The sequence below is a fragment of the Zalophus californianus genome, chromosome 12 (assembly GCF_009762305.2).
Source record: "Zalophus californianus isolate mZalCal1 chromosome 12, mZalCal1.pri.v2, whole genome shotgun sequence".
NCBI lineage: Eukaryota > Metazoa > Chordata > Mammalia > Carnivora > Otariidae > Zalophus > Zalophus californianus.
In genome coordinates, this window is record NC_045606.1 from 94,263,326 (window position 1) to 94,291,100 (window position 27,775).

The 27,775-nt window shown below is 53.2% G+C and overlaps 1 protein-coding gene and 2 gene segments (V, D, J or C); all 3 read left to right on the forward strand.

Moving 5' to 3' along the window:
* Positions 1 to 25,869, forward strand: part of LOC113911840 — a 150,958-nt gene extending 125,089 nt beyond the window's left edge. The window contains 5 exon segments of the C gene segment in view: positions 20,427 to 20,468; positions 24,158 to 24,547; positions 25,069 to 25,086; positions 25,237 to 25,343; positions 25,639 to 25,869. Coding sequence covers positions 20,427 to 20,468; positions 24,158 to 24,547; positions 25,069 to 25,086; positions 25,237 to 25,343; positions 25,639 to 25,659 — 578 coding nt within the window.
* Positions 1,621 to 4,190, forward strand: LOC113910956 (anionic trypsin). The gene is made up of 4 exons (XM_027573040.1): positions 1,621 to 1,939; positions 2,926 to 3,179; positions 3,544 to 3,680; positions 3,985 to 4,190. Exons 1-4 carry the CDS (start codon positions 1,830 to 1,832, stop codon positions 4,135 to 4,137), a joined length of 654 nt encoding a protein of 217 aa, XP_027428841.1. The 5' UTR covers positions 1,621 to 1,829; the 3' UTR covers positions 4,138 to 4,190.
* LOC113910955 lies at positions 12,511 to 17,125 on the forward strand. The segment is given in 5 exon segments: positions 12,511 to 12,814; positions 15,347 to 15,736; positions 16,257 to 16,274; positions 16,425 to 16,531; positions 16,854 to 17,125. Coding segments are annotated over 5 exon segments (717 nt in total).
* Positions 25,870 to 27,775: the final 1,906 nt, after the last annotated feature.

Consider the following 27,775-nt stretch of genomic DNA (forward strand, 5'->3'; position numbering starts at 1 on the left):
CGAAGATCCTAATAGTTGAGGAAGAGGAAGGATGTGGTATTGGGCTTCCATCGTCCAAATGTATCAGGCAAATGCCCACTTAACTCCTCTTTCCAAGTGCTCCTGTCCGCAAGCCTTGGTGGGAAGGGAAGCCAGCTGAAAGCCCAGACCCCCACAAAACTCTGCCTCTCCCTTCTCATCCCCTCTTGACAGTGGGATCCTGGTTCGCCAAAGCCTTGGATGTGACCTTCCTGCCCAGTGGTTTCGACTTGGGAGAAGGGTCTTCATGCTTACAGATACAAGACTTCTCTCTCCCCATGGGGGCTCCCAGTCACTGGCAGCCAGGTTTGCTTCCAGGATCAGCCTTTGCTTAGAGTAAGTTGAATAAATCTCCATGTCAGAGGAACCCGGCTGTTCTTCCTCCTCTTCTCATCTCAGACTAAGAAGGACCAGCTGTGATATATGGGGGCTTGGCTTCTTCCCCGCACCCCAGAATCCTCCCAGGAGTCCGTTGGTCTTCCTCTCTGCCCTCACACGGTAAGTTTTCTTATCACCTGTGGGTCACAAATCCACAGATGGCCAAACACAACAGAGCTGACACAGGGCTGAGGGAAGGGAAAGCCACAGGTGTGTTTGGGAGGAGCGGTGATCCTCCACTCTCACGTCCACTCTCTCCCTCACCTTGGGAGGTATAAAGGCTCTCCACCAGCCACTCAGCTCCTGTACTTCTGCCATGATGAGTCCACTCCTGATTCTTGCTTTTGTGGGAGCTGCTGGTGAGTCCCATGCATGACTTCGGGTCGCACTTGCCCCCCTCCTAGAAGAGATCCCTGTTCCACCCTTGCTGCTCATCTGTGTTTACCTGGGCTCCGAGAGTCTATCTCCCATGTCCAGCAGCCCTCCTTCCCATGCTTGGGCTCTGTAAGCCTCACCCCTCCTACCTTGTGCTGACCCCACTCCCGACCCTGTCACTCATCCCTTTATTTCAGGACTTCGTTGGGAGAGGTTGGAAAGGGAGACCAGGTGCAGGTGGTCCATGCAATGAACCAGGGGGTCTTGAAGCTTAGTTCCGGCAGCTCTGGGATAGCTACCCTAGAGCTGTCCTCAACCCCAGGTATGCCGAGGGAGAAAACACTCATGCCAGAGTCCTAGACCTAGAAATTCTGACTGAGTTGGCTTGGGGTATAACCTGTGCGTTGAATTTTTAAGTTTCCCAAATGATCTTAGGATCCCCAGGTGTGCAGCCAAGGTTGAGAACCACCATTCCTTTGGCCAATGACAGTTGGCCTACCTTTGTCCTGCCTAATGGGTCTGGGGGCTCCTCTCCCCGGGCACACCATGCAGATTTTTAGCGATGGGAAAAGCTGGGTATAGCCAGGACTACTTAGCCAGATTTTCCCAGCTGGGCCAACCCATCCTGACAATCTGGGGCTCAAATAGCCATGAGGAGTAGACCAGTGATTAGAAAGAGAAGCATTGAGTGGATAAGATACCGCATTCAGACCTGTGTCGCATTGAGTGCACTGTGAGGGCGTTATCTGTGTCCTTGCTCCGGAGTCCCAGTAGAGGTCCGTGCCCAAGCCCCAGTGGGCACCTGGCCATACGCCCTGCAGACACACCAAGCAACTCTGGAGAGCTCTGTGCTATGACACCTACCAGAGATGTAATGCTCTCCGCCTGCCGATCTACCATCTCTGTGCTTATTAAGGACTTCTAATCTGCATGATCCAGCCACAGGGCTCTGGGCTCCACCTGCCCACATCTGCTGAATTGGCTTCTCCCTTCATGTCTCCTTTCAAGTTGCTTTCCCCACTGACGACGATGACAAGATCGTCGGTGGCTACACCTGCATGGAGAAATCCGTCCCCTACCAGGTGTCCTTGAACTCGGGCTACCACTTCTGTGGCGGCTCCCTCATCAGTGACCAGTGGGTGGTGTCCGCAGCTCACTGCTACAAGTCGTAAGTGCTGTGTCTCCCAGAACGCTCTCTGAGAGCTGGGGTCAGCCCGGGAGTGTGGAGGTTGGGGAAAATGGGTGGGTGGGGACAAGAAGTTGTCACCGGCCACCCCCGCTCACAGGAATGAGGGGGCGAAGAGGGGCATTCAACAGAAAGCCTCGCACATCCAAAACCAATAGATGAACGAGCAAAGGCTATGGATCAGAACAGCAGGGAGGGACTCTTTTGGGGTGGTGAGGTCCAGTGGGAAAGCAGCCCAAGGACCTTGCAAGAGTAACCTTTGCCAGTTGGCTACACACTAAAACCACCTAGGATATGTTCAAAAAATACTGATGCCTGGGTCCGATCCCAGGGCACTTACCTCAGAATTTTCGTGAGTTGTTAATGCTTTCCACCTCTGGTGACTTGACTCTGGAGCAGAGCTGAGAATCACTGCCTAGACCAAAGATTCTCAAACCTGAGTGAGCATCGGAATCACCTGCAAGGCTTGCTAAAACACAGACCACTGGGTCCCACCCCAGAGCTTCTGATTCAGCAGGTCTGGGGTAGGAACCAAGACTTTGTACTTCTAACAAGTTCGTGGGAGATGCTGAGGCTGCAGGTCCCAGGGCAGCACTTAGAACCACTGGAGTGGGTCATACGGGATGATGGCGCTCACCAGACCCAGAAGGGAGGGAGGAACTCCCAGAAGGGAGGTACTATTGCGGAACTTCAGGTCGGTCATTTGTGCCTGTGGCACCAGGTGCGGGGGAGGGTTGTGGGGAAGGCAGCTGGAAAAGCAGGCTGAGGAGCAGCCCCCATGTCATCCCTGCTCCATGACCACCTACCTCTGAAGGAGAAAGCTCTTGGTCTCACCCCTGCACGGACCCACCACCTCTCTCCTGCAGGGAATTTTGCCACACTCCCACGCATGCGTAGGGAGCTTGAGAACCCTGGAGGAAAGCAAGCATATGGAGAAAAGGGTCTCCCCATGCTTATCTTCCCAATAGCCGCATCCAAGTGAGGCTCGGGGAGTACAACATTGATGTCCAAGAGGGGGATGAGCAGTTCATCGACTCATCCAAGGTCATCCGCCACCCCAGCTATAACAGCTGGACCCTGGACAATGACATCATGCTCATCAAGCTCTCCTCGCCGGCCGTCCTCAATACACAGGTGTCCACCATATCTCTGCCCTCTGCCCGTGCATCTGCTGGCACCTACTGCCTCATCTCCGGCTGGGGCAACACCCTGAGCTCTGGCAGTGAGTAGGACCCTCCCTATTTCATCCTCCAACTTCCCCACATTTCCCAGAACCAGGCCTGCCCCTGAGCTTGAACCCCACTACACGCAGGACTCTGTGCTGGGTCCTCAAAAGAGGCGAAGCTTTAAGGAGTTGACCCCCTACAATCAAAATATAGGACAAATATAGTAGCACTTGCTATTGTCCCATCTAGGGAGGGGTTCAGCCGGGATCAGCTGGAAACTAAAACCCATTGTTCCTTGTCGGAGCTTACGTTCTTTGTGTCCTCTCCTGGCTGCCGTCAGTGTTCAGCACTGGATTGCTGTCCCCCATCCTGGCCTGACTCACATTCCTCCTTTCCTTGATCTCTCCCTGCTCCTCAAAGCCAACCACCCTGAGCTGCTGCAGTGCCTGGATGCCCCACTGCTGAGTCAGACCCAGTGCGAAACCTCCTACCCTGGCAAGATCACAAAGAACATGCTTTGCGCCGGCTTCCTTGAAGGAGGCAAGGACTCCTGCCAGGTGACTTGACCCTTCCCATGCTGAGACCCCTGGTACACATGGCCTCCTGCGGAGCAGGATTTGAACACCCAGGGCTGTGGGGCTGGTGCAGGAGGGCTCCAGGCAGTGGACTTATATAGAAGCGAGGAAGGCTAGACTGCATGGCTGTCACCCCCTTCGTCAGAACGGAGAACGGGCCACCATGGGAGACATGCAGAGCCACAGAGCTGACCGGAATGCAATCTTAAAAGGTTCAGATGATATAGGGCTCTGTTGGCCCTTTTCGCCTTCTTTATAAAACTTGTCCCAACTTCTTCCTCCCCAGGGTGACTCTGGTGGCCCTGTGGTCTGCAAAGGAGAGCTCCAGGGAATTGTGTCCTGGGGCTATGGCTGTGCCCAGAAGAACAAGCCTGGAGTCTACACCAGGGTGTACAACTATGTAGACTGGATTAAGAAGACCATAGCTGACAATAGCTAAAGCCCCCCAGTCCTTCTGCCGTCACTATGCTAATAAAGTGCACCTGTTACAACTGTCTGTGTCCCTGCCTGCTCCCTCTGGCCACCGCCCCCTGGGAACATCCTCCCAGCTGAGGTCAGGCTGGGCTCTACCTCTTAAAGATGAACAGAGTGCCCCATTTCCCAAAATGTGTTCCATGGAATACTAGATTAGCAGTGTGTGAAGAGACGGAATCCAAAAAAATAATAAGCAGGGGCTCACGGGGACTATTTTCTAGAGAAAAATACATTTCAGAAGGCTGCATTAAAGAAGTTCACTGACCTTGGAACTTCCCCGGGGTCTGGAGTGCAGTGCTCACGTGCGCCCACCCAGGGCATGGCTTGTGCGGCCCCACCACCTCCTGCCACTGGCACCCAGAGCTAAATCATCTCGGAGACTCTCGTGCCGATCACCGTGGCCTCTGCTGAGCCCCTGATACACATGCTCTTTCTAGCCCAGCATGTACTGCCTCCCGGCAGCAAAAGGCCGCCCCGGGCCCTCCTTCCCACAACCTGCTCATGTGTCTGAGGGAGACAACCCAGCTCCCTGGGTCTCCATCCGTCACACTCCTTCAAAATCTGCCTCTTATTCATCCCATAGAATGATACCCACGTGTGTCTACCACGCTGGGCACTTTCCAGACATTTTCACTCCAGTTCCTTCTCCCCTCTGAAGCGGTTACTATCCCAGCGGTACAGGCAAGAAAGCAGAGGCTCAAAGAAAGTGGCTAGCTTACCAGATCCCTCATCCAGCAGACAGCAAACCTGAGGTCTGGCTCCTCGTTAGCTGGCCCCAAAGCCCGTGTCCTCCCTGCCCCCTCACCATCCCTCCTGCTGCAGTGGTGGTCTGAGATGCTGCCTCGCCTTCAGCCCCGCTCCTCTATGGCTCTCCAGGCCATTCATTCTCTGCCTCCTTACGCTTCATGAGGGTTCTGGTCCCTGCCAATCTTCCAGTCCTGTGCTCAGAGAGATGCTGCACGTTACATCAATTCCTGATTAATACGTTGCCTGACCTCCCACAACTCCCAAAATAGAACCAGAGCTCCTTATCCTGCAGATGTAAGGCTCTTCCTTCTCTGCCCCTCCGTCTCTCCAGGCCTCCCCTCTATCTCTGCTCCAGTGCTCAGAAATCCCAGGGGCTCCTTCAACAAGCCATGGACCTCGCATCTTTAGCCCTGGGCGTTACTGGTCCATCTGGCTTGACGCCCTTCCCACCTGCCCCTTCACCCTCTTCAGAAAAGTCATTTCTGATGCCTTCTGCCCTGGGATCCTCCTGCCCCACTCCTGTGCTGGCCCTGTTGGTCCTGTGGTCCGAGCGAGGAGTCCTCCTCCTGAGGATGCTTACCGCGGCCACAGTCCTGCGCCTGCTGCCCAGTAACTGTGGATGCATCTACCTGGCCTCCAACGGTGAGCTCCTTAGGCAAGAAATCTTGTCTTGCTCATCCTGGCATATCTAGTGATTAAACAATGCCTACAATATACTAGGCAGTGGTGGAATGCTTGAATGATTAAAGTATGAGCTAGGATTGGAGGAGAATGTATGGAAGAAAGAAAGCACCTTCCAGAACACTGGGTTCTCCAAGTGTGGCCCCTGGCCCCGGGGGCACCAGAATCATCTGGGAATTTAGGAGCTGTGAAATTCCTTCAGACCTTCCACAGTGCCAATTCTGACCCAGACCTACTGAGTCAGAAATTCTGAGATGGAGCCCGGCCACTTGCATTTTCCAAGAATTCCACATCGTTCTGATGCACACAGAAGCCTGAGAGCCATTGCAGTGGGGGTATCCTTCGACCAGTGGTCTCTGTGGAAGCAGCAGCCACTCACATTTTCACTATTTTCAGGGACCAGAAAGAAGCTTCATGTGTATTATCTGATTTAGATCTCTCCATAACTCCCTAAGGTAGGCTTAGCAGCTCGCCCTGGGCCTCACCGACAGGACTGGAGACCCGGGGACTCTGGCCCTGGGAGGTGGGCTTCCCTGAGGGGCAGAGCCTCAGTGGCCCCACCAAAGCCCCGGAAGTTAAACACGGAGGCCCGGGTGCTGGTTCCAGCTCTGCCATGTCAATCATGTCCCATGACAGGAACAACTCACTTAGCCTCTCCAGGTTGCAGTTTCATCTGAGGAAATTAGAAGACAAATTTGGCTTTTAAATGAATCTAGGAATGCGGTCCAAAAGTTTCAACAAGGGGCACCTGGGTGTCTCAGGCGGTTAAGCCTCTGACTGGTGGTTTCGGCTCAGGTCATGATCTCAGGGTCCGGAGATGGAGCCCTGGGCGGGGTTCCAGGCTCAGCGGAGAGTCGGCTTCCCCTCTGCCCCTCCCCCTCATGCACATTCTCTCTCTCTCTCTCTCTCTAAAATAAATTTTAAAATCTTTTTAAAAAATAGATGCAAGAATTACACACGTGAGATGCAATTTGTGTATCTCCTTCCCAGGGCTTAGCCTCGAGAAAGGCATGAAGGTAACACAGTTCCCCCAGCGGAATTGGGGGCGGGGGATCCCCCCATCCAGCACCAACCACATTCTTCTCACGCCCTCAAGTGGCCACCCCGAGATGGCAACGATTTCGGTCTAAAATAAATAAGGAAAAGCTGCCCCCTGCTGCCCAAGATGCTGAATGAAGATGATGAATGATCCCACCGGACACCTGACTGACTCCTCCTACAAGGGAAAAAGAGAAAGGCTGCGCGTGCTCCTGGGCACATCGACAGTGTGACTGAGTAGCGAAGATGAGACAAACTCCATCAGGATTGAACGTAGCTGTGACACCAAGACAGAGTGGTATTTACTTTGTAAGGCCAGCTGGGCTGAGGGGTGGTCAAAAGGAAACTTACTTAGAGAGTAAATTGCTGATAAACAAAGGGGTAAACGGGACAGGAGAATATGTGGAAATAGATCAAAATAAATCATTACATTGATGAAAGTGTTCCTCAAGGTGGGAAAGGACTAAAGAAGAAGCTTGCCACTTTCCACTTGTTGAAAGCAATCAATGACCCTTTATCCAGGCAATGGCAGAGTGTTGTGAGATCCGTCACTATTCCTGAGTAAAATGCACAGACTATCTTTTTCTTTTTTCCCTAAATTCTAGGAGCCACGTTGTTGCACCCAGCCCGTGGCACCACCAGATAGCGTTCTGACATTCTCCAGGGCTGACACCTGCCGGAGGGGCAAGCAATGGGTCCCAAGCCCCATGCCAAAATGGAAATACCCAGGGTAATTTTGTGCTTGATTGTTTATTTAAATGCATATCAATAAACCCACTACTAGAGATTTGTAACACAAAAGATCCTGAGGACTACTCAGAAATATGCACTTTTCACAAGCTTCTTGAGTGATTGGAGACCCCGATAAGGAAAGTCAGGACCATAACACATCTTCTTACATAAGCTGATCTTCTTTGGAAAAATAATGACTTTGTAAATGAAACAAGAAGGTTTTTTTAAGTAGACCATTTCAAAATATTACTTAAAGCAATACTTTGTTGGTATTTTCTTTTTTTTAAATTTTTTATTGTTATGTCAATCACCATACAACTTTGTTGGTATTTTCTTGAAAATTTTTATTAAGTTTTATTTTAAATAGTCAGGATAGGCTACATGGCTCAAAAATGGAAACAATAAAGTTGAAACTAAAAATGTTATTTTTACTTCTATCTTGTTTCTGTCTCCTCCACTCAGTCTTAGTAAGCAATCACCTTGATCAAGTTCTTTTGTATCCTTCTAGTGTGTCTTTGTGCAGAACCAAGCAAACAAATGTATAATTCTTATGCTCCCCCTTTGCGGGACAAAAGGTGGTGCACAGAAATGCGAATCCGCAGCTAGCTTTTCTTACAGTTAACAGCATATCTTACCTTCCCACAGCAGGGAAACATTTGTGTTCTTTTTTAACATTGCCTAATATTCCATTTTGTGGATGTATCCCAGGTGATTTATCCAGTCCCTTCCTGATTGGGTACTTGAGTTTTCCTGATCTTTTTGCTACCCCAGATAATGCAAATATTTTACATTTTTTTTTTACTTGTATGCAAGAATAATTATAGGATAAACACCCAGATGAGAGATTTCCAGGTGAAAAGGTAAATGCATTTGTAATTTTCATAGATATTTACAAATTGGTCCCCACTTAGGTTGTATCATTTTTTGTGAAGTGTATATTCCACCACACACTAGCTAATGGTCTTCCCTAATTCAATGTTGTCAATAACGGTGAACAGATATTTTGATGCAGTTTTTGTCTGCAAGATTTTTTCCCTATGGTGAAGCAGCCTTTGCATTTCTTTTTCTCTCAACCATCTGTTCTTTGCCACTTTCGTTGTGCTGCTGCATTATTTTCTTACTGATTTCTAGGAGTTCATCATCTACTGGGGAGATCAGCTCTTAGGATGAGGATTGCAGATGTTCTTTCCATATTGTCATTTCTTTTTTGATTCTGTGTATATTTTTCCGTGAAAGTGTGTCATCATTATGTAATGAAGTCTGTCCTTTTTTTTTTCCTTCTAGATTTTAAGTTAGAGTTTGAAAGGCAATAAAAGGAAGCACCATCGAGTGAAATGAGATTTAGGCCACTCAACCGGAGGTTACATTTCAAGGTCATCTTGTGCAGGAAAATAAAACATCGACAGCAACTTAAATGTGTCTGCCCCTCAGGGAAAAGAGGGGAAGGCAGTGACCGTGATTACATTTGAGTGTTCCTGTGACTTTATGTGTGCAGCTCTCTCCACATCCACTTCCCCGGCTCCCTTTTCCTAACCCTGATGTCTGAAGTCCACGGGCAGAGAGGCAGGCTGACAACACACCAGTCCCCCCACACAGCACCCCCTTGGAAATACTCTGAGCTCTCAGCTGTCGTTTTGTCTCTATCTAGGGAGCCCTACCCCTGAGTAGCTCATGTCAGTTCCCCTCCAGACCACCCTAGAGAGGTCCAGAGTTGGCCAAAGGGATGGTCTGAGTGTTGAAGGATCCCGTTCCCAGATGAAAGGTGTGGCCTCTGAGTGACACAGTCTCAGGGGCAGGCCCTGGGTAGAAAGGAGGCTGCTTCTTCTTGGGAGGGTGTCTCCCCACAATGAGTGATGAGTTTACAGAGGGGCGGATACCAGGGAAAACTAGCCCTTGTGCCAACTGGCCTCACAAAGACACACAGCTCTGGGGAGCCAAGAGTGTCCTGAAGAAAGGGCATGGGGGTGAGGAGGGCTCCCCCGCTCCTGGCCTCATCTGTACCCTGCCACCACCTCACAACATGGGGAGTGATGTCACCGACCTGCCCTCCAATGCCTTGGAAGGAGCAGCTGCTCGGCTCGTTTCTTCCAGACTCTGATGGGCAGAACCATGGGAGGGGCTGTTTTTTGTATGAAGCTGTAACATTGTGGGGACAGGCGGCCACGGTGATTCAACTCTATGAGAAAGCTTTACAAAAACCTTTCTGCCTGTCCCCAACCCCAGTTTCTCCACTCTTCTGAGTCACGGGCCCGAGGGTGGTGCAAGTCAGAATGCCTCCATCCCACCCCTATTCACCTGTCAAGCCAAGACCATGGATAAGGACAGGCTTAGATCAGGACTGAAGCTTGCAGACAGAGAGCCCAGGTGTAAGCAGAAGGCCTCAGTGACCCCTCGGGTGAAGGACTCCGGGAAACTCCTTCATCCTAAGCCCCACAGCACTCAGGGCAAGGCCAGTGGGAAGGTGCATGGAAGGTGACCCCATCCCATAGAAGAAGAAGCCAAAAATATCCCGGCCATCCATGGACCTGGTCACTGTCTCCAGGACCCTGCCCTCTTCTCTCTTGACCCACGTCCTTTTGATGGACCCTCAGAAAGAATTGAGAAAGTAGTGTGGGGCCCACTGGATAGATGCTGGCCATGCTCTGTGGCCCCAAGAATCAAAGTTGGAAATACTCTTCTGTGCAATATCTATAAAGCACAGGAGGGGATTTCTTATACCAGAGTCCTCCAGAGACCAACCAGGGCCACCTCTTCTTTCCATGCCTCAAACTTGTTTGCTTCCTTGCTCCATGTCGCTGTGTGAACACTGAACTTTTCTTTGGAGAAGGCACCAGGCTCACAGTAATAGGTAAGACGTACGCTGGGTCTTTCCAGGCCCCTTGTAGGTGAAAGTAGGTCCAAAGTGTCCATTCTTAGAGTGGCCGTGTGCTGATGTGTATGATTTTACCTTCGGCCCAGGGACCAAGCTGACAGTTGTTGGTAAGGTGGGGAGGTCTCCAGGGAGGGTGTGATGGGGAGAATTCTATCCTGGGAGATGGGGGAGGGAAGGGATTGCCCAGGTCTTGGGTCCTGGTTAAGGAGATGTCATCTCCTCTTCTGGGAACCAACACGTGGGAGGGTCCCGGTCAGGGCAAATCTAGCCAGCCACCAGGGGGGTCCTCTGTAAACTCAGAGCTGAGCCTCAGTGGTTAAGGCAGAGGAGGAAAAGGAAATGGTACTGCCCCTCTGAGTAGTTCTCTGACAGAGGGAAGCCTAGAGAAAGCCCAGAGGGCAATTAATGAGCGCCGACATAGGTCTGTCTTCCTCGTGGACTGGGACTCTCCGCAGGGGCTTCCTAACTTTCCTCGCTCTGGATTATATAGGAAGCCACACTGTGTGGCTCCTTGTTTCCAACTGTCCAGGGATCTGGGCAAGCTCTGGAAGGGAGTGGGGAAAATATGAAGCCGGGCTGGTGGCTCTGGGAGGGAAGAGTTCCACGAATGCACCAATCTGTCCCCGAATCCCAGCTGAAGACGGGGAGGTTTTGAAGTGGATCTGGGAGGCTGTGCTTTTGAAACATCCTCCATTTTGGGGAGGGGAGCCGGCTCACTGTTGTAGGTAAGTGCATCGGGGCGGAGGGCTGGGAACCCACAAGGAGGGGCAAGGGTCCATGTGGAGCCTCCATCTTGGAAGCGTAGGTTAAAGCACATTTTTATCAGTAAGCTCTGAATTCTTGTCTTGATGCAGACAGGTGGGGACAGCCTCCATCTCCGGTAATTTCATGGACAGGCAATGCTAAGTTCGTGTTCCCCTACTGGGAGGCAGGCAGTCTCCCTTTGGGGTCTCCTTGTCCATCCCCTGTCTCCCCGGAGGGCACCTCATTATGGCCATGTAGATGGGAAGCCTCTGGCCTCAGAGCTGCCTTAGTCCTGATGTTTTCTGCCTCGGCTCAGAAAGGAGAGGGACACAGGAGAAAGGGCTGGGGGTCACACGGCTGAATCGGTCCTCTGACCAGGGCATTTCACACTGCACACTAGGCCCCCCTCCACACTTCCTGGTGCCAAAATTCTGCTAACGAAAGGGAGAGGAGAGCGGGCAGGTGCACCTGGGAAGGCAGGAAAGGGAGAGGAGAGCGGGCAGGTGCACCTGGGAAGGCAGGAAAGGGAGAGGAGAGCGGGCAGGTGCACCTGGGATGGCAGGAAAGGGAGAGGAGAGCGGGCAGGTGCACCTGGGAAGGCAGGAAAGGGAGAGGAGAGCGGGCAGGTGCACCTGGGAAGGCAGGAAAGGGAGAGGAGAGCGGGCAGGTGCACCTGGGATGGCAGGAAAGGGAGAGGAGAGCGGGCAGGTGCACCTGGGAAGGCAGGAAAGGGAGAGGAGAGCGGGCAGGTGCACCTGGGAAGGCAGGAAAGGGAGAGGAGAGCGGGCAGGTGCACCTGGGAAGGCAGGAAAGGGAGAGGAGAGCGGGCAGGTGCACCTGGGAAGGCAGGAAAGGGAGAGGAGAGCGGGCAGGTGCACCTGGGAAGGCAGGAAAGGGAGAGGAGAGCGGGCAGGTGCACCTGGGAAGGCAGGAAAGGGAGAGGAGAGCGGGCAGGTGCACCTGGGAAGGCAGGACCTGGATGCAGCCAAGGGCAGTTTTCCCACCAGCCTGGAGTGTTGTGTAACAATGAAAAACTGTATTTCGCAAGGGGAACCAAGCTCTCTATCTTGGGTAAGGACGAGGCTGCTCTGGGGGTAGTGTGTTGGAAGAGTGCAGTCCCAGGAGTACTCCTGAGACACAGCAGGGAAAAGGCTCAGAGAGTGTGGGTGAGCAGAGGAGGTGCTGAGTCCCTAGAAATTCGGATGGAAGCTGGCTTCTGGAAGCAAAGGCTCTGGAGAGCAATCCTGGGGTTTGTCACTCTCTCCCTGTGCTGTGGAGCAACCAGGCACAGCACTTTGGAGTTGGCACTCAACTCTCTGTCCTAGGTAAGGAGCAGGACTGGGGTGTGGGGCCATTGTCTCTTGGACACAGGGTCCCCGTCTCTCCTCCCAGCCTTGGTTGTCGGTGGGGGGCGGGGGTAGGGGGGTCAAGTCAACTCTCTTAGCCCTGGGGAGCTTCCAAGGAGCTGTGGCTGCCATTCCTCTTGATGTGTCTTGGTGGGTCCCTCTATTTTTCCTCCCTGAGTCTTCAGTCCTTAATGTTTCCTCCTTACTCTTTCCTTGGTTCAGCCTTCCTTCTTATGTGTGTGTCTGTGCCCCTTCTAAGCCTGCTCCTCTTTCCCCATAGTATGCTTGGACCTTTCTCCTAATGGGACCCCTCTGGTCCAGAGCCATGCATCCAGGAGGAGAGGGTGGTAGAGCCCGGTCCCTGGGAGCAAGGACTTGCCTTCTGGCAGGAGCTCTCCGTGGGTTTTACCACGGCTGCCTGCAGCTGTGTTCCTATAACTCGCCCCTCTACTTTGGGATGGGCACCAGGCTCACCGTGACAGGTATGTGGCTGCACTCTTGGCTGGCGGTGCCTATGCATGACCGATCAGTCCAGGAGGAGGGACAGGGGTGTAAGGATAGCACTCAGAGCCGCCCCCTCCCTCCCAGAGCTTCTCGTGCTGATTGAGGACCCACGGATGTAGGGCTCCAGCTTATTCTTTGGCTTTGTATGTTCTTGCTCTGCTCCTCATTGTTCTCTGGGACTCCTCTCATCTCTCCTGTTTTAGGAGTCTGTTGTTTCACTTCCCCCCTTCTTTTTTTAATTCAGATCTTCTCCATTTTCCCTCCTATTCTATCTCCAAGCCTTCACCATTGACTCCATTTTGGTGAGTTGGTCTGTCTTCTATGTTAAAGTCCTTCTAATATCTACCACCTGCTCAGAACTCTGTGCTTGCCTCTGTCGTCTTCCTTCTCTGTCTCGACTAGCCTCCAAAGATCCATCTGTGTCTTCCTGAAGTGATCTAGGGCTCAGGAGGCAGTGGGGGGACAGAATGGTGAGACTGGGCTGTTTGAGGGGTGTTTCTGAGCCCTGAGGGCAGAAGTTCATGTCACAGTATCATGAGAGCTGCAATGGGTGTCTGAGGGACACAGTGCTTGGCAGGATCAGAGGAGATACAACTGGAAACCTAAGCCATCTTAGTAACAGATAAGGTATAAAGAAGAGAAAGTAGGCAGGAGGCTCCATTTTCTCAAACCTCAGGATCTATGCTGGGCTGGTAGGGTAAGGGGCCCACCATGAAATATTAACACACCGTTAGCGTGCTCGGGGAGGAAGCAGACAGGCGGAGGACCGGGCATGGAAGGATGGGTCTGTGCTGGGCATAGAGACAAGGCCAGAGGAATGGGACACTTGGTCCTACCAGACTGGTTGGCTGGAACAGACTTTATCCTGCAGATGGGGGCTCATGCCAGTGAGCGTGATAACAATTAGAAAGTACAAATTACTGGGGTTCGAAATGCCCAGAACTCTGGGCTCATGGGACAAGGCTGGGGGTGCTCAAGCAATTGGAAAGTGGAAATCTCAGCATCTCTGGGATGTATAAAATGGGGATAATTGTGCCAGCCCCTTGGGGTGTTAAATTGTTAGGGGCTAACTTATATGGAAATCTTTGTAAAAGGCTTGGCTTATCAGGGCCATCCTTTTCGTTCCTGTTGTTTATCGTCACTGTGTCCCAGACTTTGGCCTTTTTCCCAAACTGTCTCTCAGTTTTCCCATTAAAAACACTTCCCAATGTGGATAAAGTGGAGACATCTGGGTTTCCCACAGTTCTGCTCCAAAAAGCCATCCCAATGGTCAGTATAGACCCAAATAGCGGGCACAGTCCATTCCGGTAAAAAGATGGGAAGGTGGGAGATGGATGTGCTTTCTCTCATTCCCCTGTGTCTTCCCATGAGGCCTGGCCTTCCAACAACTCCAGAAATTCTCTCCTATGTGTCAGGCATGAAAAATGGCCTAGGACTTTGCAACATGAGCACTCTGACGACATGGTCCTTAGACTTTGGAATTCGTTCACACCCAGCAAGTTCAGCCGTGAACTAGGATTTCCAAAGTTGGCAGGGAGCCTTGCTGGGCGCTGGAAGGAAAAAAGCATTCAGCCCATGAGCAGTATCTTTCATGGGATTACAGCCACCCTGGGCAAGTTACCACACACCCGTGTGCCCCAGTGTAAATGGAATAAATGTGAAATATCTGATAACATAATAGCCAGAGGCTTCTTGGCTCCTCAAAGCAGGTTACGTGTTTAACACCCACCTACACACACACACACACACACACACACACACACACACGAAAGAAAAGGGAAAAAAGTGAGTTGGAGAAAGCATTTAGGAAAAAGTATAGTCAGATGCAATGGGACAGCGTTTCCTTCGGGCAACAAAGCCTAATTATCACGTGTGCAATCACCCAAACAGATACTCATACACTTTGTACAAAAGGAAACTGATAATTAGGAAAAGTTGATTGGGTTCCTGGAATCATGTTGCTGGTGAGGATCCTCAGCCTCAAATACCAGGCTCATTTGACTCTGCCATAGCTGCTTCTAAGTCTGAAAGAATAGATAGTCACTCACCGAAGAGGGTTTTGGATGAGCAAGAAAAACAGATAGACTCTTTTGATAAATACGGAACAAGGCCTTGAGAAAGACACTCTGCCAAGAAAGCCAAAGAAACCAGGACACACTACTGCCTTAGGGGATGAAAGAGATAGTCGGCAGTAGGCATCCATGGGGTAACCGAGAGAAGTGGCAAAGCTGAGGGAGAATAGAACAGAACAGTGACCTCCAAACACACAGGACCTACTACTACATAATTCCGCTTTAGGAGGACTCCATTTCCAGCTTTATCTCTGCCTCTCTCTTTCTTTATTTCTGTATCTGCCTCTGCCTCTGCCTCTGTCTCTGTCTCTGTCTCTGTCACACACACACACACACACACACACACACACACACACACACACACACACACACACACACACACCCCAAACCCAGACAGCTCTCAGACCAGCCCTGGTCCCAACCTCTCTTCCCTTGCAGAGAACCTGGAAAAGGTCAAACCTCCCACGGTCACAGTGTTTGAACCATCAGAAGCAGAGACCTCCCGCACCCAGAAGGCCACACTCGTGTGCCTGGCCACGGGCTTCTACCCCGACCACGTGGAGCTGAGCTGGTGGGTGAACGGGAAGGAGGTCCAGAATGGGGTCAGCACGGACCCGCAGCCCTACAAGGAGCGGCCCAACGAGAATGGCTCCAGCTACTGTCTGAGCAGCCGGCTGAGGGTGTCCTCTGCCTTCTGGCACAACCCTCGCAACCACTTTCGCTGCCAAGTCCAGTTCCACGGGCTCGGGGACGACGACAAGTGGGAAAACACCAGCCGGCCCAAACCCATCACCCAGAACATCAGTGACGAGACCTGGGGCAGAGCAGGTGAGCGGGGCCTGGGGGGCTGGGTGGGGAGTGAGTTAGAGCACAGAAAGGGGGGATCCAGGCAGAAGACCAGGCAGACACAGGACAGGGCAGGAAGACTAAGGCCCAGCGTGAGGGTGAACGGGCACCTCGGGGCTAATTCCTCCCCAGATCCTCAGCCCAGCAGAGCCTTGCAGCTGGGGTCCCCTCACTGTCCGAGCCTGTATGGCTCAGCACTGACGGGGTGCCCCCAGCCCCTCTGTGCCACCACATTCCATGGGGTCCTGGGATGGTGCGGCTCCGCGGGCACAGCTCCAGAAAGACGGTCTAGGCGTCTACGAGAAGCCTGGTCTGAGCCTGGGGGTCCGTGCTAACCAGGAGGCTGACTTAGTGTGTTTGTGTTTGTGTCTGGTCGGTTCTTAACTGAAGCACAGCTGACAAATAGTATTGCCTTAGCTTCATGTGTGCCTAACTTGGCAGCTTTCCGTCTGCTTTAGAAGACGGGGTCTCTCATCCATTCCCTCCGCCTTCTCTCTTTCAGACTGTGGCTTCACTTCAGGTAAGTGACCCTCTCCTCTGCTTGTTCTCTGTCTCCCATGGTTTTGTCCTGCAAGCCAAGCATGGAGAACCATGGACCCCGGGGTGGGGGGTGGAGAGGCCAGAGACACCTGCTCACAGGTCCCTGTGCGCTCTCCCTTCCCGCCCACAGTGTCCTATCAGCAGGGCATCCTGTCTGCCACCATCCTCTATGAGATCCTGCTGGGGAAGGCCACCCTGTATGCCGTGCTGGTCAGCGCCCTGGTGCTGATGGCCAAGGTAAGGAGGTGGGCAGGGTGGGGCCCTGGAGGGGACACTTAAAACATAGCAACTCAGAGCTGGGAGTATCAAGAGACCTTGCTTGGGCCAGGGGTGGGCAGTAGAGGAAGACGGAGGTCCACCCACATGCCTCAGAAGACACACTGTACCTCTGGGATCACAGTGGGAGAGCCAGGCAGAGAAGGAGAAGCTGGGGTCACACGAAAACCTAATGGACATGGTAAAGAGAACTACCATTCATCTTGTCAGTGGACCATCTTACTTCCTCTCCATCCCCATCACTCCTGAGTCCAGCTAACCCCTGGAACCTTCTCTTCTTCAGGTCAAGAGAAAGGGTTCCTGAAACTAGCTCAGAGGCAGAGCTAGGACCTTCCAGCTTCTATTGCCCCAGTATGGATTCTCCTTTCTCCACTTCAAGCATCAAGCCGGTGCTTCTCAAGAGCTGTTTTCATCTCTCTGTTCACCCCAATAGCTACCCCCTATGTTCATGCACACCTGGACGCTCATGACCCAAATCTCCCTAATGCAGAGGGGACCCTAGCCTGACCAAATTGACTGAATCAATAAAAATGGCCTGTTCTGGCTTGACTCTGCCTTGTGATGTCTGGATATCTCTTCTGCCCATGGCTGACCTCCCATGTGACTCCAGTCAGGCTAGAAACAAGAGGTTTTCAAGGAAAGAGCAGGTCCCTCCGGTACCAGGGCTGAGGGACCCAGCCTGGGGCGACCCCGCTCCTCTCTGTCAGGGTAACTTGAGTAGATGTGAACAGGGGCGCTGGGATTGAAGAGGCTTACTCAGGAATAGCCCAGAAAAACTGGTGACGTTTCCTATAAGAACTTTCTGTCCTACCTGGACGAAGGTGCTCTGAGGAAGAGTCCACCTACACAGGTGTGTCTCCCGCCAACTGGTCATGTACCCATGGCTGGGTGGCTCAGTCGGTTAAGCGTCTGCCTTCAGCTCAGGTCATGATCCCCGGGGCCTGGGATCGAGCCCCACATCGGGCTCCCTGCTCAGTGGGGAGTCTACTTCTCCCTCTGACCCTCCCCCCTCTCATGCTCTCCCTCTCTCTGTAATAAATAAAATCTTAAAAAAAAAAAAGAAGCTTGCTTTCATACCTATCACCCCATTCATTTCAGCTGTCTCCCTGAGTACACCACTGTTTTCATTTGTCACCAAGCAGTCTTGGCGGCCGAGAAGAGAAGGCGCTGACTTGGAGATGGATTCTCAAGTAGCACATGTGTCTTCCAGTTTAAGTCACAGATCTGTTTATAAGTTTCTCTCTCGTGAATTACATGGGTGTGAAAATGATCACTCCTGGAAGGATAGAAAATAAAGGTCGCCAAAACCAAGAATCAGCCCTATTGCTATTTCTAGAAATCCTCTAAGAGCATTTCAGTTGTCTCATTGTCACCGTGGTGATGCGGGGCACAGTCCTGGGGATGGCTTCTAGGCAGTGGTCCTCTGCTTCCTCACTCCATGCATACCCCGCTCCTCTCACCCTGCATCCCGGAGCCACCCGCTCTCAGGCTATTTTGCACTCCATCACCTGGAGGCACAAAGCACTCCAACTTCTACTTATTCTTGAAGACTGAGCCCCAACATCTTCCCCGGCAAGAAGCCTTCTCAGGCGCTTCCTTGCCTGAACTAGCTAGCCATCTACTCTCTCACTCATGGGACTGTAACACATGACTTTCTCTCTCCATTGCAATGCATGAGGCATTCACATGTGTGTGCACACTTCAACACACACACGTATATGTATATATATATATTTACATACACGCGCGCGTGCACTAACCCACTCATCGAGCACACATCATTGCAATGTTCTGCTATTCACCTTCAGGAAAATAAAGAGATCCATGTCACAGTCCCCAGGAAGCCTACCTGTTCACGAGGGGGTCATTCATGAATAGAAACAGTGGAAATACAAAGTGATGCTTTCCAATAGCAATGTGAGCTGTCTACTAAAATGCAGTCAGGGGCTAGCACTCAACCTCCCACTGAGATCATCAGGGTGGCAAACTCTTCAAAGAAAGAACTGGTCTAATTACCCCCGTGAGGCGCTGGTTGTGACAGTCAGAGACATGAACCAGAGCCGAAACAAAGGGGTCCGGTACTCGCGGGTGCTTAGCTGGGGACGAGGTTCCGAGATAGGAGGGATGAGACGTTAGGCAGGCTGGTGCGTGCTCCTCGGAGGGTGGACTCATGCACATAGGGGATGTTCATGGAGTGTGAGGGATACATGAAGGATAAGGAGCTTGGACTCTGTTCAGGGAGCAGTGGGGAATTATAGAGGTTGCTTGTCCCCATGCCCCCTGCTATCACCTGGTCTATGGAATCCACCCTTCAACCCTCCCACCCCACCTCACTATAAGTGCCTGTCTGTGCAGGTGGGCACAGTGAGTCCCAGAGGGGAGACCTGGTGACATAGAATGTTCTGCCGTGGGGCCTCTGCCCTGCCCCCACCCCATGAGCACCATGACCTTCCCCAGCCCCTCCCCACTTTAAATGTACTCTGAGTTTGCTCCCAGCCCCAGTCAATCAAACCTCTGTCATCTGCACTTCCTGCCTCTGCCCAGTGGCTGGGGGAGGGGACCAGAGGGAAAGAAACATTTTGTATCCTGCTGTAACATTGTGGGAGCTGGGGGGCCACCATGATTCAGGTAGAGGGGGTGCTTTTACAAAAAGCCCTGCCTCAGAAAATATCTCCACCCAGCTCAGGAAACACAGCTCCTGGATGGGGAGTGGCTGGGAGGTGTCTCTGGAGCTGGTCCCTGGGTCCCAGACAGCTTTCCAGGAACGTGAAGGGCCAATGCATCAAAATGGGATCATCATGACCATTTTTGCAGTGATTAAAAAAAAGGGGGGGGATCATCATCCAGCATTTTTCATAAAAACTTGCCCTTGACAAAAGTACTTACACATGCGTTTATTTATTAAGAACTCACAACAACACTGTGTAAAACCTACCACCCCACTTTTCAGATGAAGGAAATAAGGCCAGAGAGGTTGCAGGTCCTGTAAGTAGTAAGAGACAGGGTCTAGCCTGGAACAACCCCCAACTCCAGCCCAAACCCCCATCACCAATCCCCGTTCATTTTCCACCTCCACTGTATTGTCCCCAAGCCAGGTTGATTCTCCTCCGCAAACTGGAGATGATCTCCCGTGGCATCGACATTACTATGTCCAGCTAGCCCTGGAGGGGGGATGAGAGAAGCCCAGGAAGGAGGAGAGTGCACCCCCAGCTTGTGTCAAGGGAAGCAGGAAGGAGGAGAAATTCTTGGCAGCCCCTGCCCACTGTGCTAATACGCGGAGCAGCACTTTGGGCCAGGGACCCGGCTCACCGTACTAGGTAAGAAAGCCGCTCCCGGTGGGAAGGAGGGTGGGTTGCCCAGCCTGGACCATCCCCAGGACCTTGGCCCTCAAGGAGTGGGTGCTGGCCCTTCCCTGGGCCCCTATCGGGAGGGCGGGTTTGTGCCTGGGTCCCCAGAGCTGTGCAAACACGGGACAGCTGTACTTTGGGGCCGGTTCCAAGCTGACGGTGCTGGGTAAGGAGGTTAGCTGGGGGCTGAGCGTTCTGCGAGGTGGGGTGGAGACAGGTGGGCAGCTGCCCGGCTTCTGGAGCTGTGCTAGAGGCGGGGCTCGGCGCCTGGGCCGGGACTCCCGGTTCTGGGTGCGGGGTGCGCGAGGGAGCGGGGCTGGCAGGAGAGGGCAGCGCCGGATTTTTGCGCTGGGGCTCCGGGCTGTGAGTACAGAAACTCAGTATTTCGGCAGGGGCACCCGGCTGACCGTGCTAGGTAAGCGCGGGGTGCCCGGGGACGCCGGGGAGCGCGGTGGGGCCAGGGGATGGCGGGCCTGTTTTTGTGCTGCCCCGGGGGGCTGTGAGCCAAAATACCCAGTACTTCGGCGCGGGGACCCGGCTGTCGGTGCTAGGTGAGCGCGGCGCGCGGCGCGGCCGGGTTCTTGGCTGGGGGCCCGGGGCCGTGCTTTACAGCCTCTGCCCTGACCTTCGGGGCCGGCAGCCGGCTGACCGTCGTGGGTGAGTGGCCGCGGGACCCGCCGCGAGCGCCGCGGGGTCGGGAGGGAAGGCGGCGGCCCCAGGGCTCTTCCCCGCCCGGCCCCTGGTGGGCTCCCCGCGCTGGGGCCCGGCTGCGAGCGGGAGCGGGAAGCGGCTGGGGCGATGCGGGGTTTGCGTGTGGGGCTGGGCCTCTGTGCTCCTATGAGCGGTACTTCGGCGCCGGCACCAGGCTCACGGTCATAGGTGAGATTTGGGCGTCTACCGCCGCGGCCCCGCCACAGTCCCTCGGAGGCGGGAGAAGGCGCGGGTGGGCCAGGGCTGGGGCGCGCGGCCGGCTGTCGGTCCGCGGGGTCAGCCCGGCGAGGGGGCGGGGACCGGGTCCTCGCCGGCCGGGCACGAGGGCGGAGGGCCAGGGGGCTGTGGGGCTCTTTTCCTGTTCCTGGGGTATTTAGGGGCAGGGTGAGTGGGGCGCGAGAGCACTGATGAGGACGCAGAGCCGCTGGGTTGGGGGACAGGACTGAGAAGGGCTGCGGGGAGGAGAGGAGGGGTGTGGCCGCTATAGAAAGCGGGCACCGAGCCCGAGGGGCAGGAACAAAAGCAAGGACAAGCATGGGACGGGCGGGCACCCAGCCGGGCGGGCTCCTGGGGGAGGTAGATGGAGGGCAGGCCGCTGAACAGAGGAGAAAAGGAATGAGAAACAGGAGAGGAATAGAGAGGCCAGATCAACGTGAGTCAGTGAAGAAAAGAGTCAAAACAAGCAGGGTTAGTTGATTTACTGTTTAGCATTTAAAATCATATTTAATACCCCTGCCTTGCTCTCCTGAGCCAGAGAGCCCCCTGAGGTGTGTCTACAGCACCCATTCCTGCCCGTGAGCTGGACTGGAACCCTCAGCCGCTGGGATGCATTGGCCCCTGCCCCCCGCCCCCCACGTCTCCCTCTGCCCCCCAGCCTGAAATCTCGGACCTCACACGAAGAATTCCGGCGTCAACAGCCCAGGTGGTGGAGGAGGTTCAGCTGTTGCAAACGTATATTAAAATGCAGATATTTCGTTTGTGAGGTGAGGGAAGTTTCCAGGAGAATCCTAAGCTCCTAGATGTGGAAAGGAACCTCAAACATCACCTGGTGAGGAGAATGTTGAGGCCAGAGAGGGGAAGAAACTCATGATACTGGTACATTAACCTGGATTATTTGATAACAACAAGCCCCGTTTGTCCTTAGACTGTCATTAAGCCCGAGCCAATGGGGCTCATCTAAACTCTGTCCAGGGCAAATGCCAGATTCCTCTGATCAGCAGGGGTGGGCCCAAGACCAGACTTTAGAGCCAGATAAACCTGGGCCCCAGTCACTGGCTCGCTGATGATCAGATGACCTTGGGCAAATGAATCTGTGTGAAGTTCGGTCCCCTCTGTGGTACAAGGTCATCAGCAATACCTACCACTTACTGTTGCTGCGAGGGTGACCAACAGGAGAACCTACGCGTAGAGTATGCAGGGAAGGTGGATTGTTATTATTTGGCCCTTCTCTTCTCCACCCTTCCTCTTGGTGGTCAATGGGGCGTGAGGGGAAAGGGTGAGCCCAGTGCCGGAGGAGGGACAGGATTTGGCATGTGGATCATGGAGGGGAGGGCTGGGTAGGCGTGAGCGGTGGATCAGGAACAGGAAAGATAAACTTCACAGTGCTGCCTGAGGCCCATCCAACCCACAAACAGAGCATATATACAAACAGAAGCTCACTAGTACATACACTTACACCCACATAGGCAAGCTCACCCACACCCCACAGGGACTCACAAACATGGAAGGATAAACTGACCCTGCCCTCACACGGAGCTGTGTAGACGGGGGCTTCAGAGTGTCACGGCGTCCTGTTTGTCCTGCCTGTTGCGTCCATAAACATCGTGGGAAGCATCACACATGATTCAAAGGACATCGCTAATTTTGCAAGAAGGACTGAGTGGGGGCCAGAGGAGTACATTCAGTAGTGCCCCAGGAGAGCTGGTCCAATTTCAGAGCCAGGGTCTTTGAGACAAGAGTGACGACACCAGGCTGAGCAGAGAGATTGATGGAGCTGGGCCGTACAGATGTGAGGGTGTTACCACCTCTGGTAAAGACCTAGAGACATCGTCTGGGTTAGCAAGTAGGAGTTGCAGGGAGGGGAAGCTGGCAGGATGGGAAGCCCGACCAGCTCAAAATGAAAATGCCAGTCTCTTGTTAAAAATTATTTAGAATTTCAAGATGGTGACAACGGGCCTTAAGCCAAGGGTGGGGCCTTTGTAAGCACAGGGTCCTGTACACGGGTCCTACACTTATGAAGCTGGCCCCGAAAGTTAGGGCCCATCCAGAGAAATGGGAAGTGTCAGAAGGACATTTTCTCCATCTTCCATTCTAAACTAGAATCTCATAAGGAGATTTTTCATTTTAACAGAATTGCCAAAAAATGAACAACAAAAAAATCCGTGGAAAGCAAAGAAGGATAAAATGAATGCACAGCAGACTCCGAAGAAGGGAGCCAGCAAGAGAGGGTGGTCTGCGCCCTCACCCCCGACTCTGCAGAGGAGAGGCTTTGCACAAAAACTGTATCAAAGCAGCTGCTAGCAAGAAGTTGCTCTGATGATCTCAGATGCTTATTTAGGAAGCTGACTGGTAGAAAAAAAGTATCACATTTGGAAGCAAAGGCGCAAAGAAAGTTGACAAATCCCTGAATTTGATCTAAGGAGAGATTGCTCTCTGCGCTGAGGAACCTCAGGGGGTAACTCAAAGCAGAGGAATGGCGAGGGAGGACCTCATAAACCACAAAGAAAGTCAGAAAACCGCACATTCTCATGAGCACACCAGAAAACAAAAGGGTACCCTTGCCTGAGTGAACAACAATATGCCATTTGTAGATTGTCATCGGAAGAGAATCCCCAGCCCTCAAATGACCCCCTTTGCCCAATTCCCCTTCACTCCTCAGCCTCTTCGATTTCGAAGCAATTCACCGGCTGAGGACAGAGGCCGTCTGAATGCTCATGTTACTTAACCTCCATGGCCACTCCGGAAGGTCAGGGTCAGGATTTTCCCTTCACAAGCAGGAAAAATGATGCAGAGAAATGAAGACACTGTCCCAAAGGCACACTGGTGGGCAAAGTCAGTTTTAAGATTTGGATCCTATTATTCTGATTCCAATCCTGCGCTCACTGCCCTTGAATAACTACTACGTTATATAGTGAAATGTAGACACGTAAGCCTTTTACTGATGGAAAAGAGGTCAAATAACATCAATGAGGGGACATTACTCAGAATGTCTACAGGGTGACTGCAAAGGACAGGCAGGGCAGACGAACAATTACAGAGGGATGGGGACAGTGCTGCCCAAACACACAGGACCTACTACTACATAATTCCGCTTAGGAGGACTCCATTTCCAGGTTTATCTCTGCCTCTCTCTTTCTTTATTTCTGTATCTGCCTCTGCCTCTGCCTCTGCCTCTGTCTCTGTCTCTCTCTCTGTCACACACACACACACACACACACACACACACACACACACACACACACACACACACACACACCAAACCCAGACAGCTCTCAGACCAGCCCTGGTCCCAACCTCTCTTCCCTTGCAGAGAACCTGGAAAAGGTCAAACCTCCCACGGTCACAGTGTTTGAACCATCAGAAGCAGAGACCTCCCGCACCCAGAAGGCCACACTCGTGTGCCTGGCCACGGGCTTCTACCCCGACCACGTGGAGCTGAGCTGGTGGGTGAACGGGAAGGAGGTCCAGAATGGGGTCAGCACGGACCCGCAGCCCTACAAGGAGCGGCCCAATGAGAATGGCTCCAGCTACTGTCTGAGCAGCCGGCTGAGGGTGTCCTCTGCCTTCTGGCACAACCCTCGCAACCACTTTCGCTGCCAAGTCCAGTTCCACGGGCTCGGGGACGACGACAAGTGGGAAAACACCAGCCGGCCCAAACCCATCACCCAGAACATCAGTGATGAGACCTGGGGCAGAGCAGGTGAGTGGGGCCTGGGGGGCTGGGTGGGGAGTGAGTTAGAGCACAGAAAGGGGGGATCCAGGCAGAAGACCAGGCAGACACAGGACAGGGCGGGAAGACTAAGGCCCAGCGTGAGGGTGAACGGGCACCTCGGGGCTAATTCCTCCCCAGATCCTCAGCCCAGCAGAGCCTTGCAGCTGGGGTCCCCTCACTATCCGAGCCTGTATGGCTCAGCACTGATGGGGGTGCCCCCAGCCCCTCTGTGCCACCACATTCCATGGGGTCCTGGGATGGTGCGGCTCCGCGGGCACAGCTCCAGAAAGACGGTCTAGGCGTCTGCGAGAAGCCTGGTCTGAGCCTGGGGGTCCGTGCTAACCAGGAGGCTGACTTAGTGTGTTTGTGTTTGTGTCTGGTCGGTTCTTAACTGAAGCACAGCTGACAAATAGTATTGCCTTAGCTTCACGTGTGCCTAACTTGGCAGCTTTCCGTCTGCTTTAGAAGACGGGGTCTCTCATCCATTCCCTCCGCCTTCTCTCTTTCAGACTGTGGCTTCACTTCAGGTAAGTGACCCTCTCCTCTGCTTGTTCTCCGTCTGCCATGGTTTTGTCCTGCAAGCCAAGCATGGAGAACCATGGACCCCGGGGTGGGGGGTGGAGAGGCCAGAGACACCTGCTCACAGGTCCCTGTGCGCTCTCCCTTCCCGCCCACAGTGTCCTATCAGCAGGGCATCCTGTCTGCCACCATCCTCTATGAGATCCTGCTGGGGAAGGCCACCCTGTATGCCGTGCTGGTCAGCGCCCTGGTGCTGATGGCCAAGGTAAGGAGGTGGGCAGGATGGGGCAGGCAGGCTGGAGGGAGAGGGTAGAACATCATGCATGGAGCATGAGGGGATCTCAGAGCCTGACTTAGCCCTGATATATTCTATTTCTCAAGGAAAGCATAATGGGACTGCCAGACTGGTGAGAAAGTATGGGGATTGTTACAGGATGCTGCATCAGAGGATGGGGAGAGTCGACCACCTATACCCAAAATCAGGCCCAGAGTCAGGCTCCCTGAGCCCCATCCTGCTATTCATGGCCCCTGGGACCTTGACAATGCCCTCTCTTCCGCAGGTCAAGAGAAAGGGTTCCTGAGACCAGCTCTGAAAATGCATCCTGAGTTGCTCATCATCCTCACCCTAGATTCGCCTTGACGTGCTTCCAGTCGGCGTTTCTAAAAGTTATTCTCTCTCCCCCTCTTATCTCTTTCCTGATGGGATATCTGTCCCTTCTCTATGCTTTCCTGCAGACTGAGCTCCTCAACCCTGAAACTGAAATAGACTTAATAAAAGTGTCTTGCCAGGCCGTGTTGTCTCTTGGGGGTATCTATGAGGTTCTGTCCTTTGAAGATTTAAGGAAGGCCCCACGCCTACAGCATATGGAGGGACTGACCCTTCTTTCTAAGCAAGGCTGCTTGCTCCTGTTCATCCTGATGGAGGATGGGCTCCGTGGTCCATACCCAGGCACTCTGGGCTCCTAGAGTGTAGGGTTGGTCCGAAGGGCAAGGAGTGGGGAGCACCTGCGTAAGGATGAGCAGAGGTGAGCCCTAACCCCACCTCAGCACGGGGCCCAGGGCAGGGCAACCTCTGTGTTGGAATGCTTGGTCATTTCTCAATTCCAGACTCAGGTTTCATTTATTATGCATTCAGGTTTTATCTGTGTCTGTTCTGAAGGCCTCCGTCTCATCTTGTTTTGAGATTTCAGCAGATCTAGCTCTATTCTGCATACCTAGGTTAGAATCCTAAAGAAGGCACAGAGTTGAAACTACCGTTAAGTGAAGCCCAGAGGTTTCACAGATGAGGGGCTTGCAGGGTCACGCCCTGGGGAAGGCATGGGGAAGGGGCTGAGGTGTCGCACCGGAGCCGCCCTTCCCTTGATGGGGTAGAGAGCAGGCCACCCCAAATGCAGCATGTCGAGCACATGCTGAGGCAGAGACAGTTATCTTACTGGGGTAGACTCTCCAAGCAAGTCACATTCACTGCAGTAGAACCCTGCACCGGGGGAGGGAAGGGATGCAATCAGGGGAAAGAAGACACAGACCCACAGACTGGTGAGAGAGACCAGAGATAGGCTCATTTAGGCAGGAAGTCAGGGGTGAGAAGGAAGTGTGACAGCCAAGAAAGGATGAGGGAGGTGGAGCCCCTTGTTGGCGGCCTGCTTTGTTCCCGACTTGGGGCTGGGCCCTGGCACCAGCGCTGTCCCCCTTCATCCCCACCATGGCCCTGGAAGCAGGTGTCCTCCCTCCTCTGTGGGGGGGGAAGCCACAGTTCATAGATCAAATGACTGGTAAGCGGTGACACCGTGGCACGTTGTCTGGAAGATGGAAATTGGGGAAGTTTGTTCCAAGTAGTGGCCAGAATGGTGTGCCTGTCCCCGAGGGACTGTGGAGTGGCCACCCCCAACTTCCCGTGCAGGACCCACAGGAACAGACCGAAGGGTGTGTTTGTTCCTTAGCAATGCAGGGACAAAGGACCACAAACTTGATGGTTTAAAGCTGAAGAAATTTATTCTCTCCCAGTTCCGGAGTCCAAAATCAAGGTGCGAGCAGGGCCGCACTCCCTTCAAAAGCTCCAGGGGAGAATCTTGTCTGCTTGGTGGTCCTTGGCTTGTGGCAGCATCCCTCCGACCGTATGCCTGTCTCCACATCACCTTCCTGCGTCCCTGTGCCTTGACTTCTCCCTTATTTTTTTCTTATCAAGATGGGAGTCATTGGATTTAGGCCACACCCCGAATTCAGAAGGATTTCATCCTGGGATCCTTGACATGTACATCTGCAAAGACCTTGTTTCCAAACTGGGTCACTTTTGTTCTGAGGTTCGGGGTGGGCATGAAGTCTAGGTGGACACTGTCCATCCCACTGCACTGAGTGTCCAGGACCTGGATGTGAGGGGTTCTCCAGACCCCGCTCCCACAGGCCAGGAAAGGAAACAGCCCAGGGCGGCGGTGGCCTGGGGAACCCATCACGTGCCTGTTAACTTCCCATCGGTCGTAATTACTTCTAGATTTCTCAAACTGCAGCTCAGTTTTTTTCTTGTTTATTTATTTTTATAATGACTAAAAAGCCCCCCAAAGGGGACAGAGTTTAGGCCCTACACCAGCACCTGCAAGAGCTGTGCCTCGCATGCTTTAGACACATGTGCTGCCTCCTCACAAGGGTGGGATGGGAGAGGAGCAGCTGAAGGGACAAGTAAGCTCCCCAGAGAGAAGAGGC

Coding starts and splice junctions, on each gene's coding strand:
- LOC113910956 (XM_027573040.1), top strand. CDS start 1,830: ATGGAGAAATCCGTCCCCTACCAGGTGTCCTTGAACTCGGGCTACCAC. Junction 3,180..3,543: donor CAACACCCTGAGCTCTGGCA/GTGAGTAGGACC, acceptor TGCTCCTCAAAG/CCAACCACCCTGAGCTGCTG. Junction 3,681..3,984: donor GAGGCAAGGACTCCTGCCAG/GTGACTTGACCC, acceptor CTTCCTCCCCAG/GGTGACTCTGGTGGCCCTGT.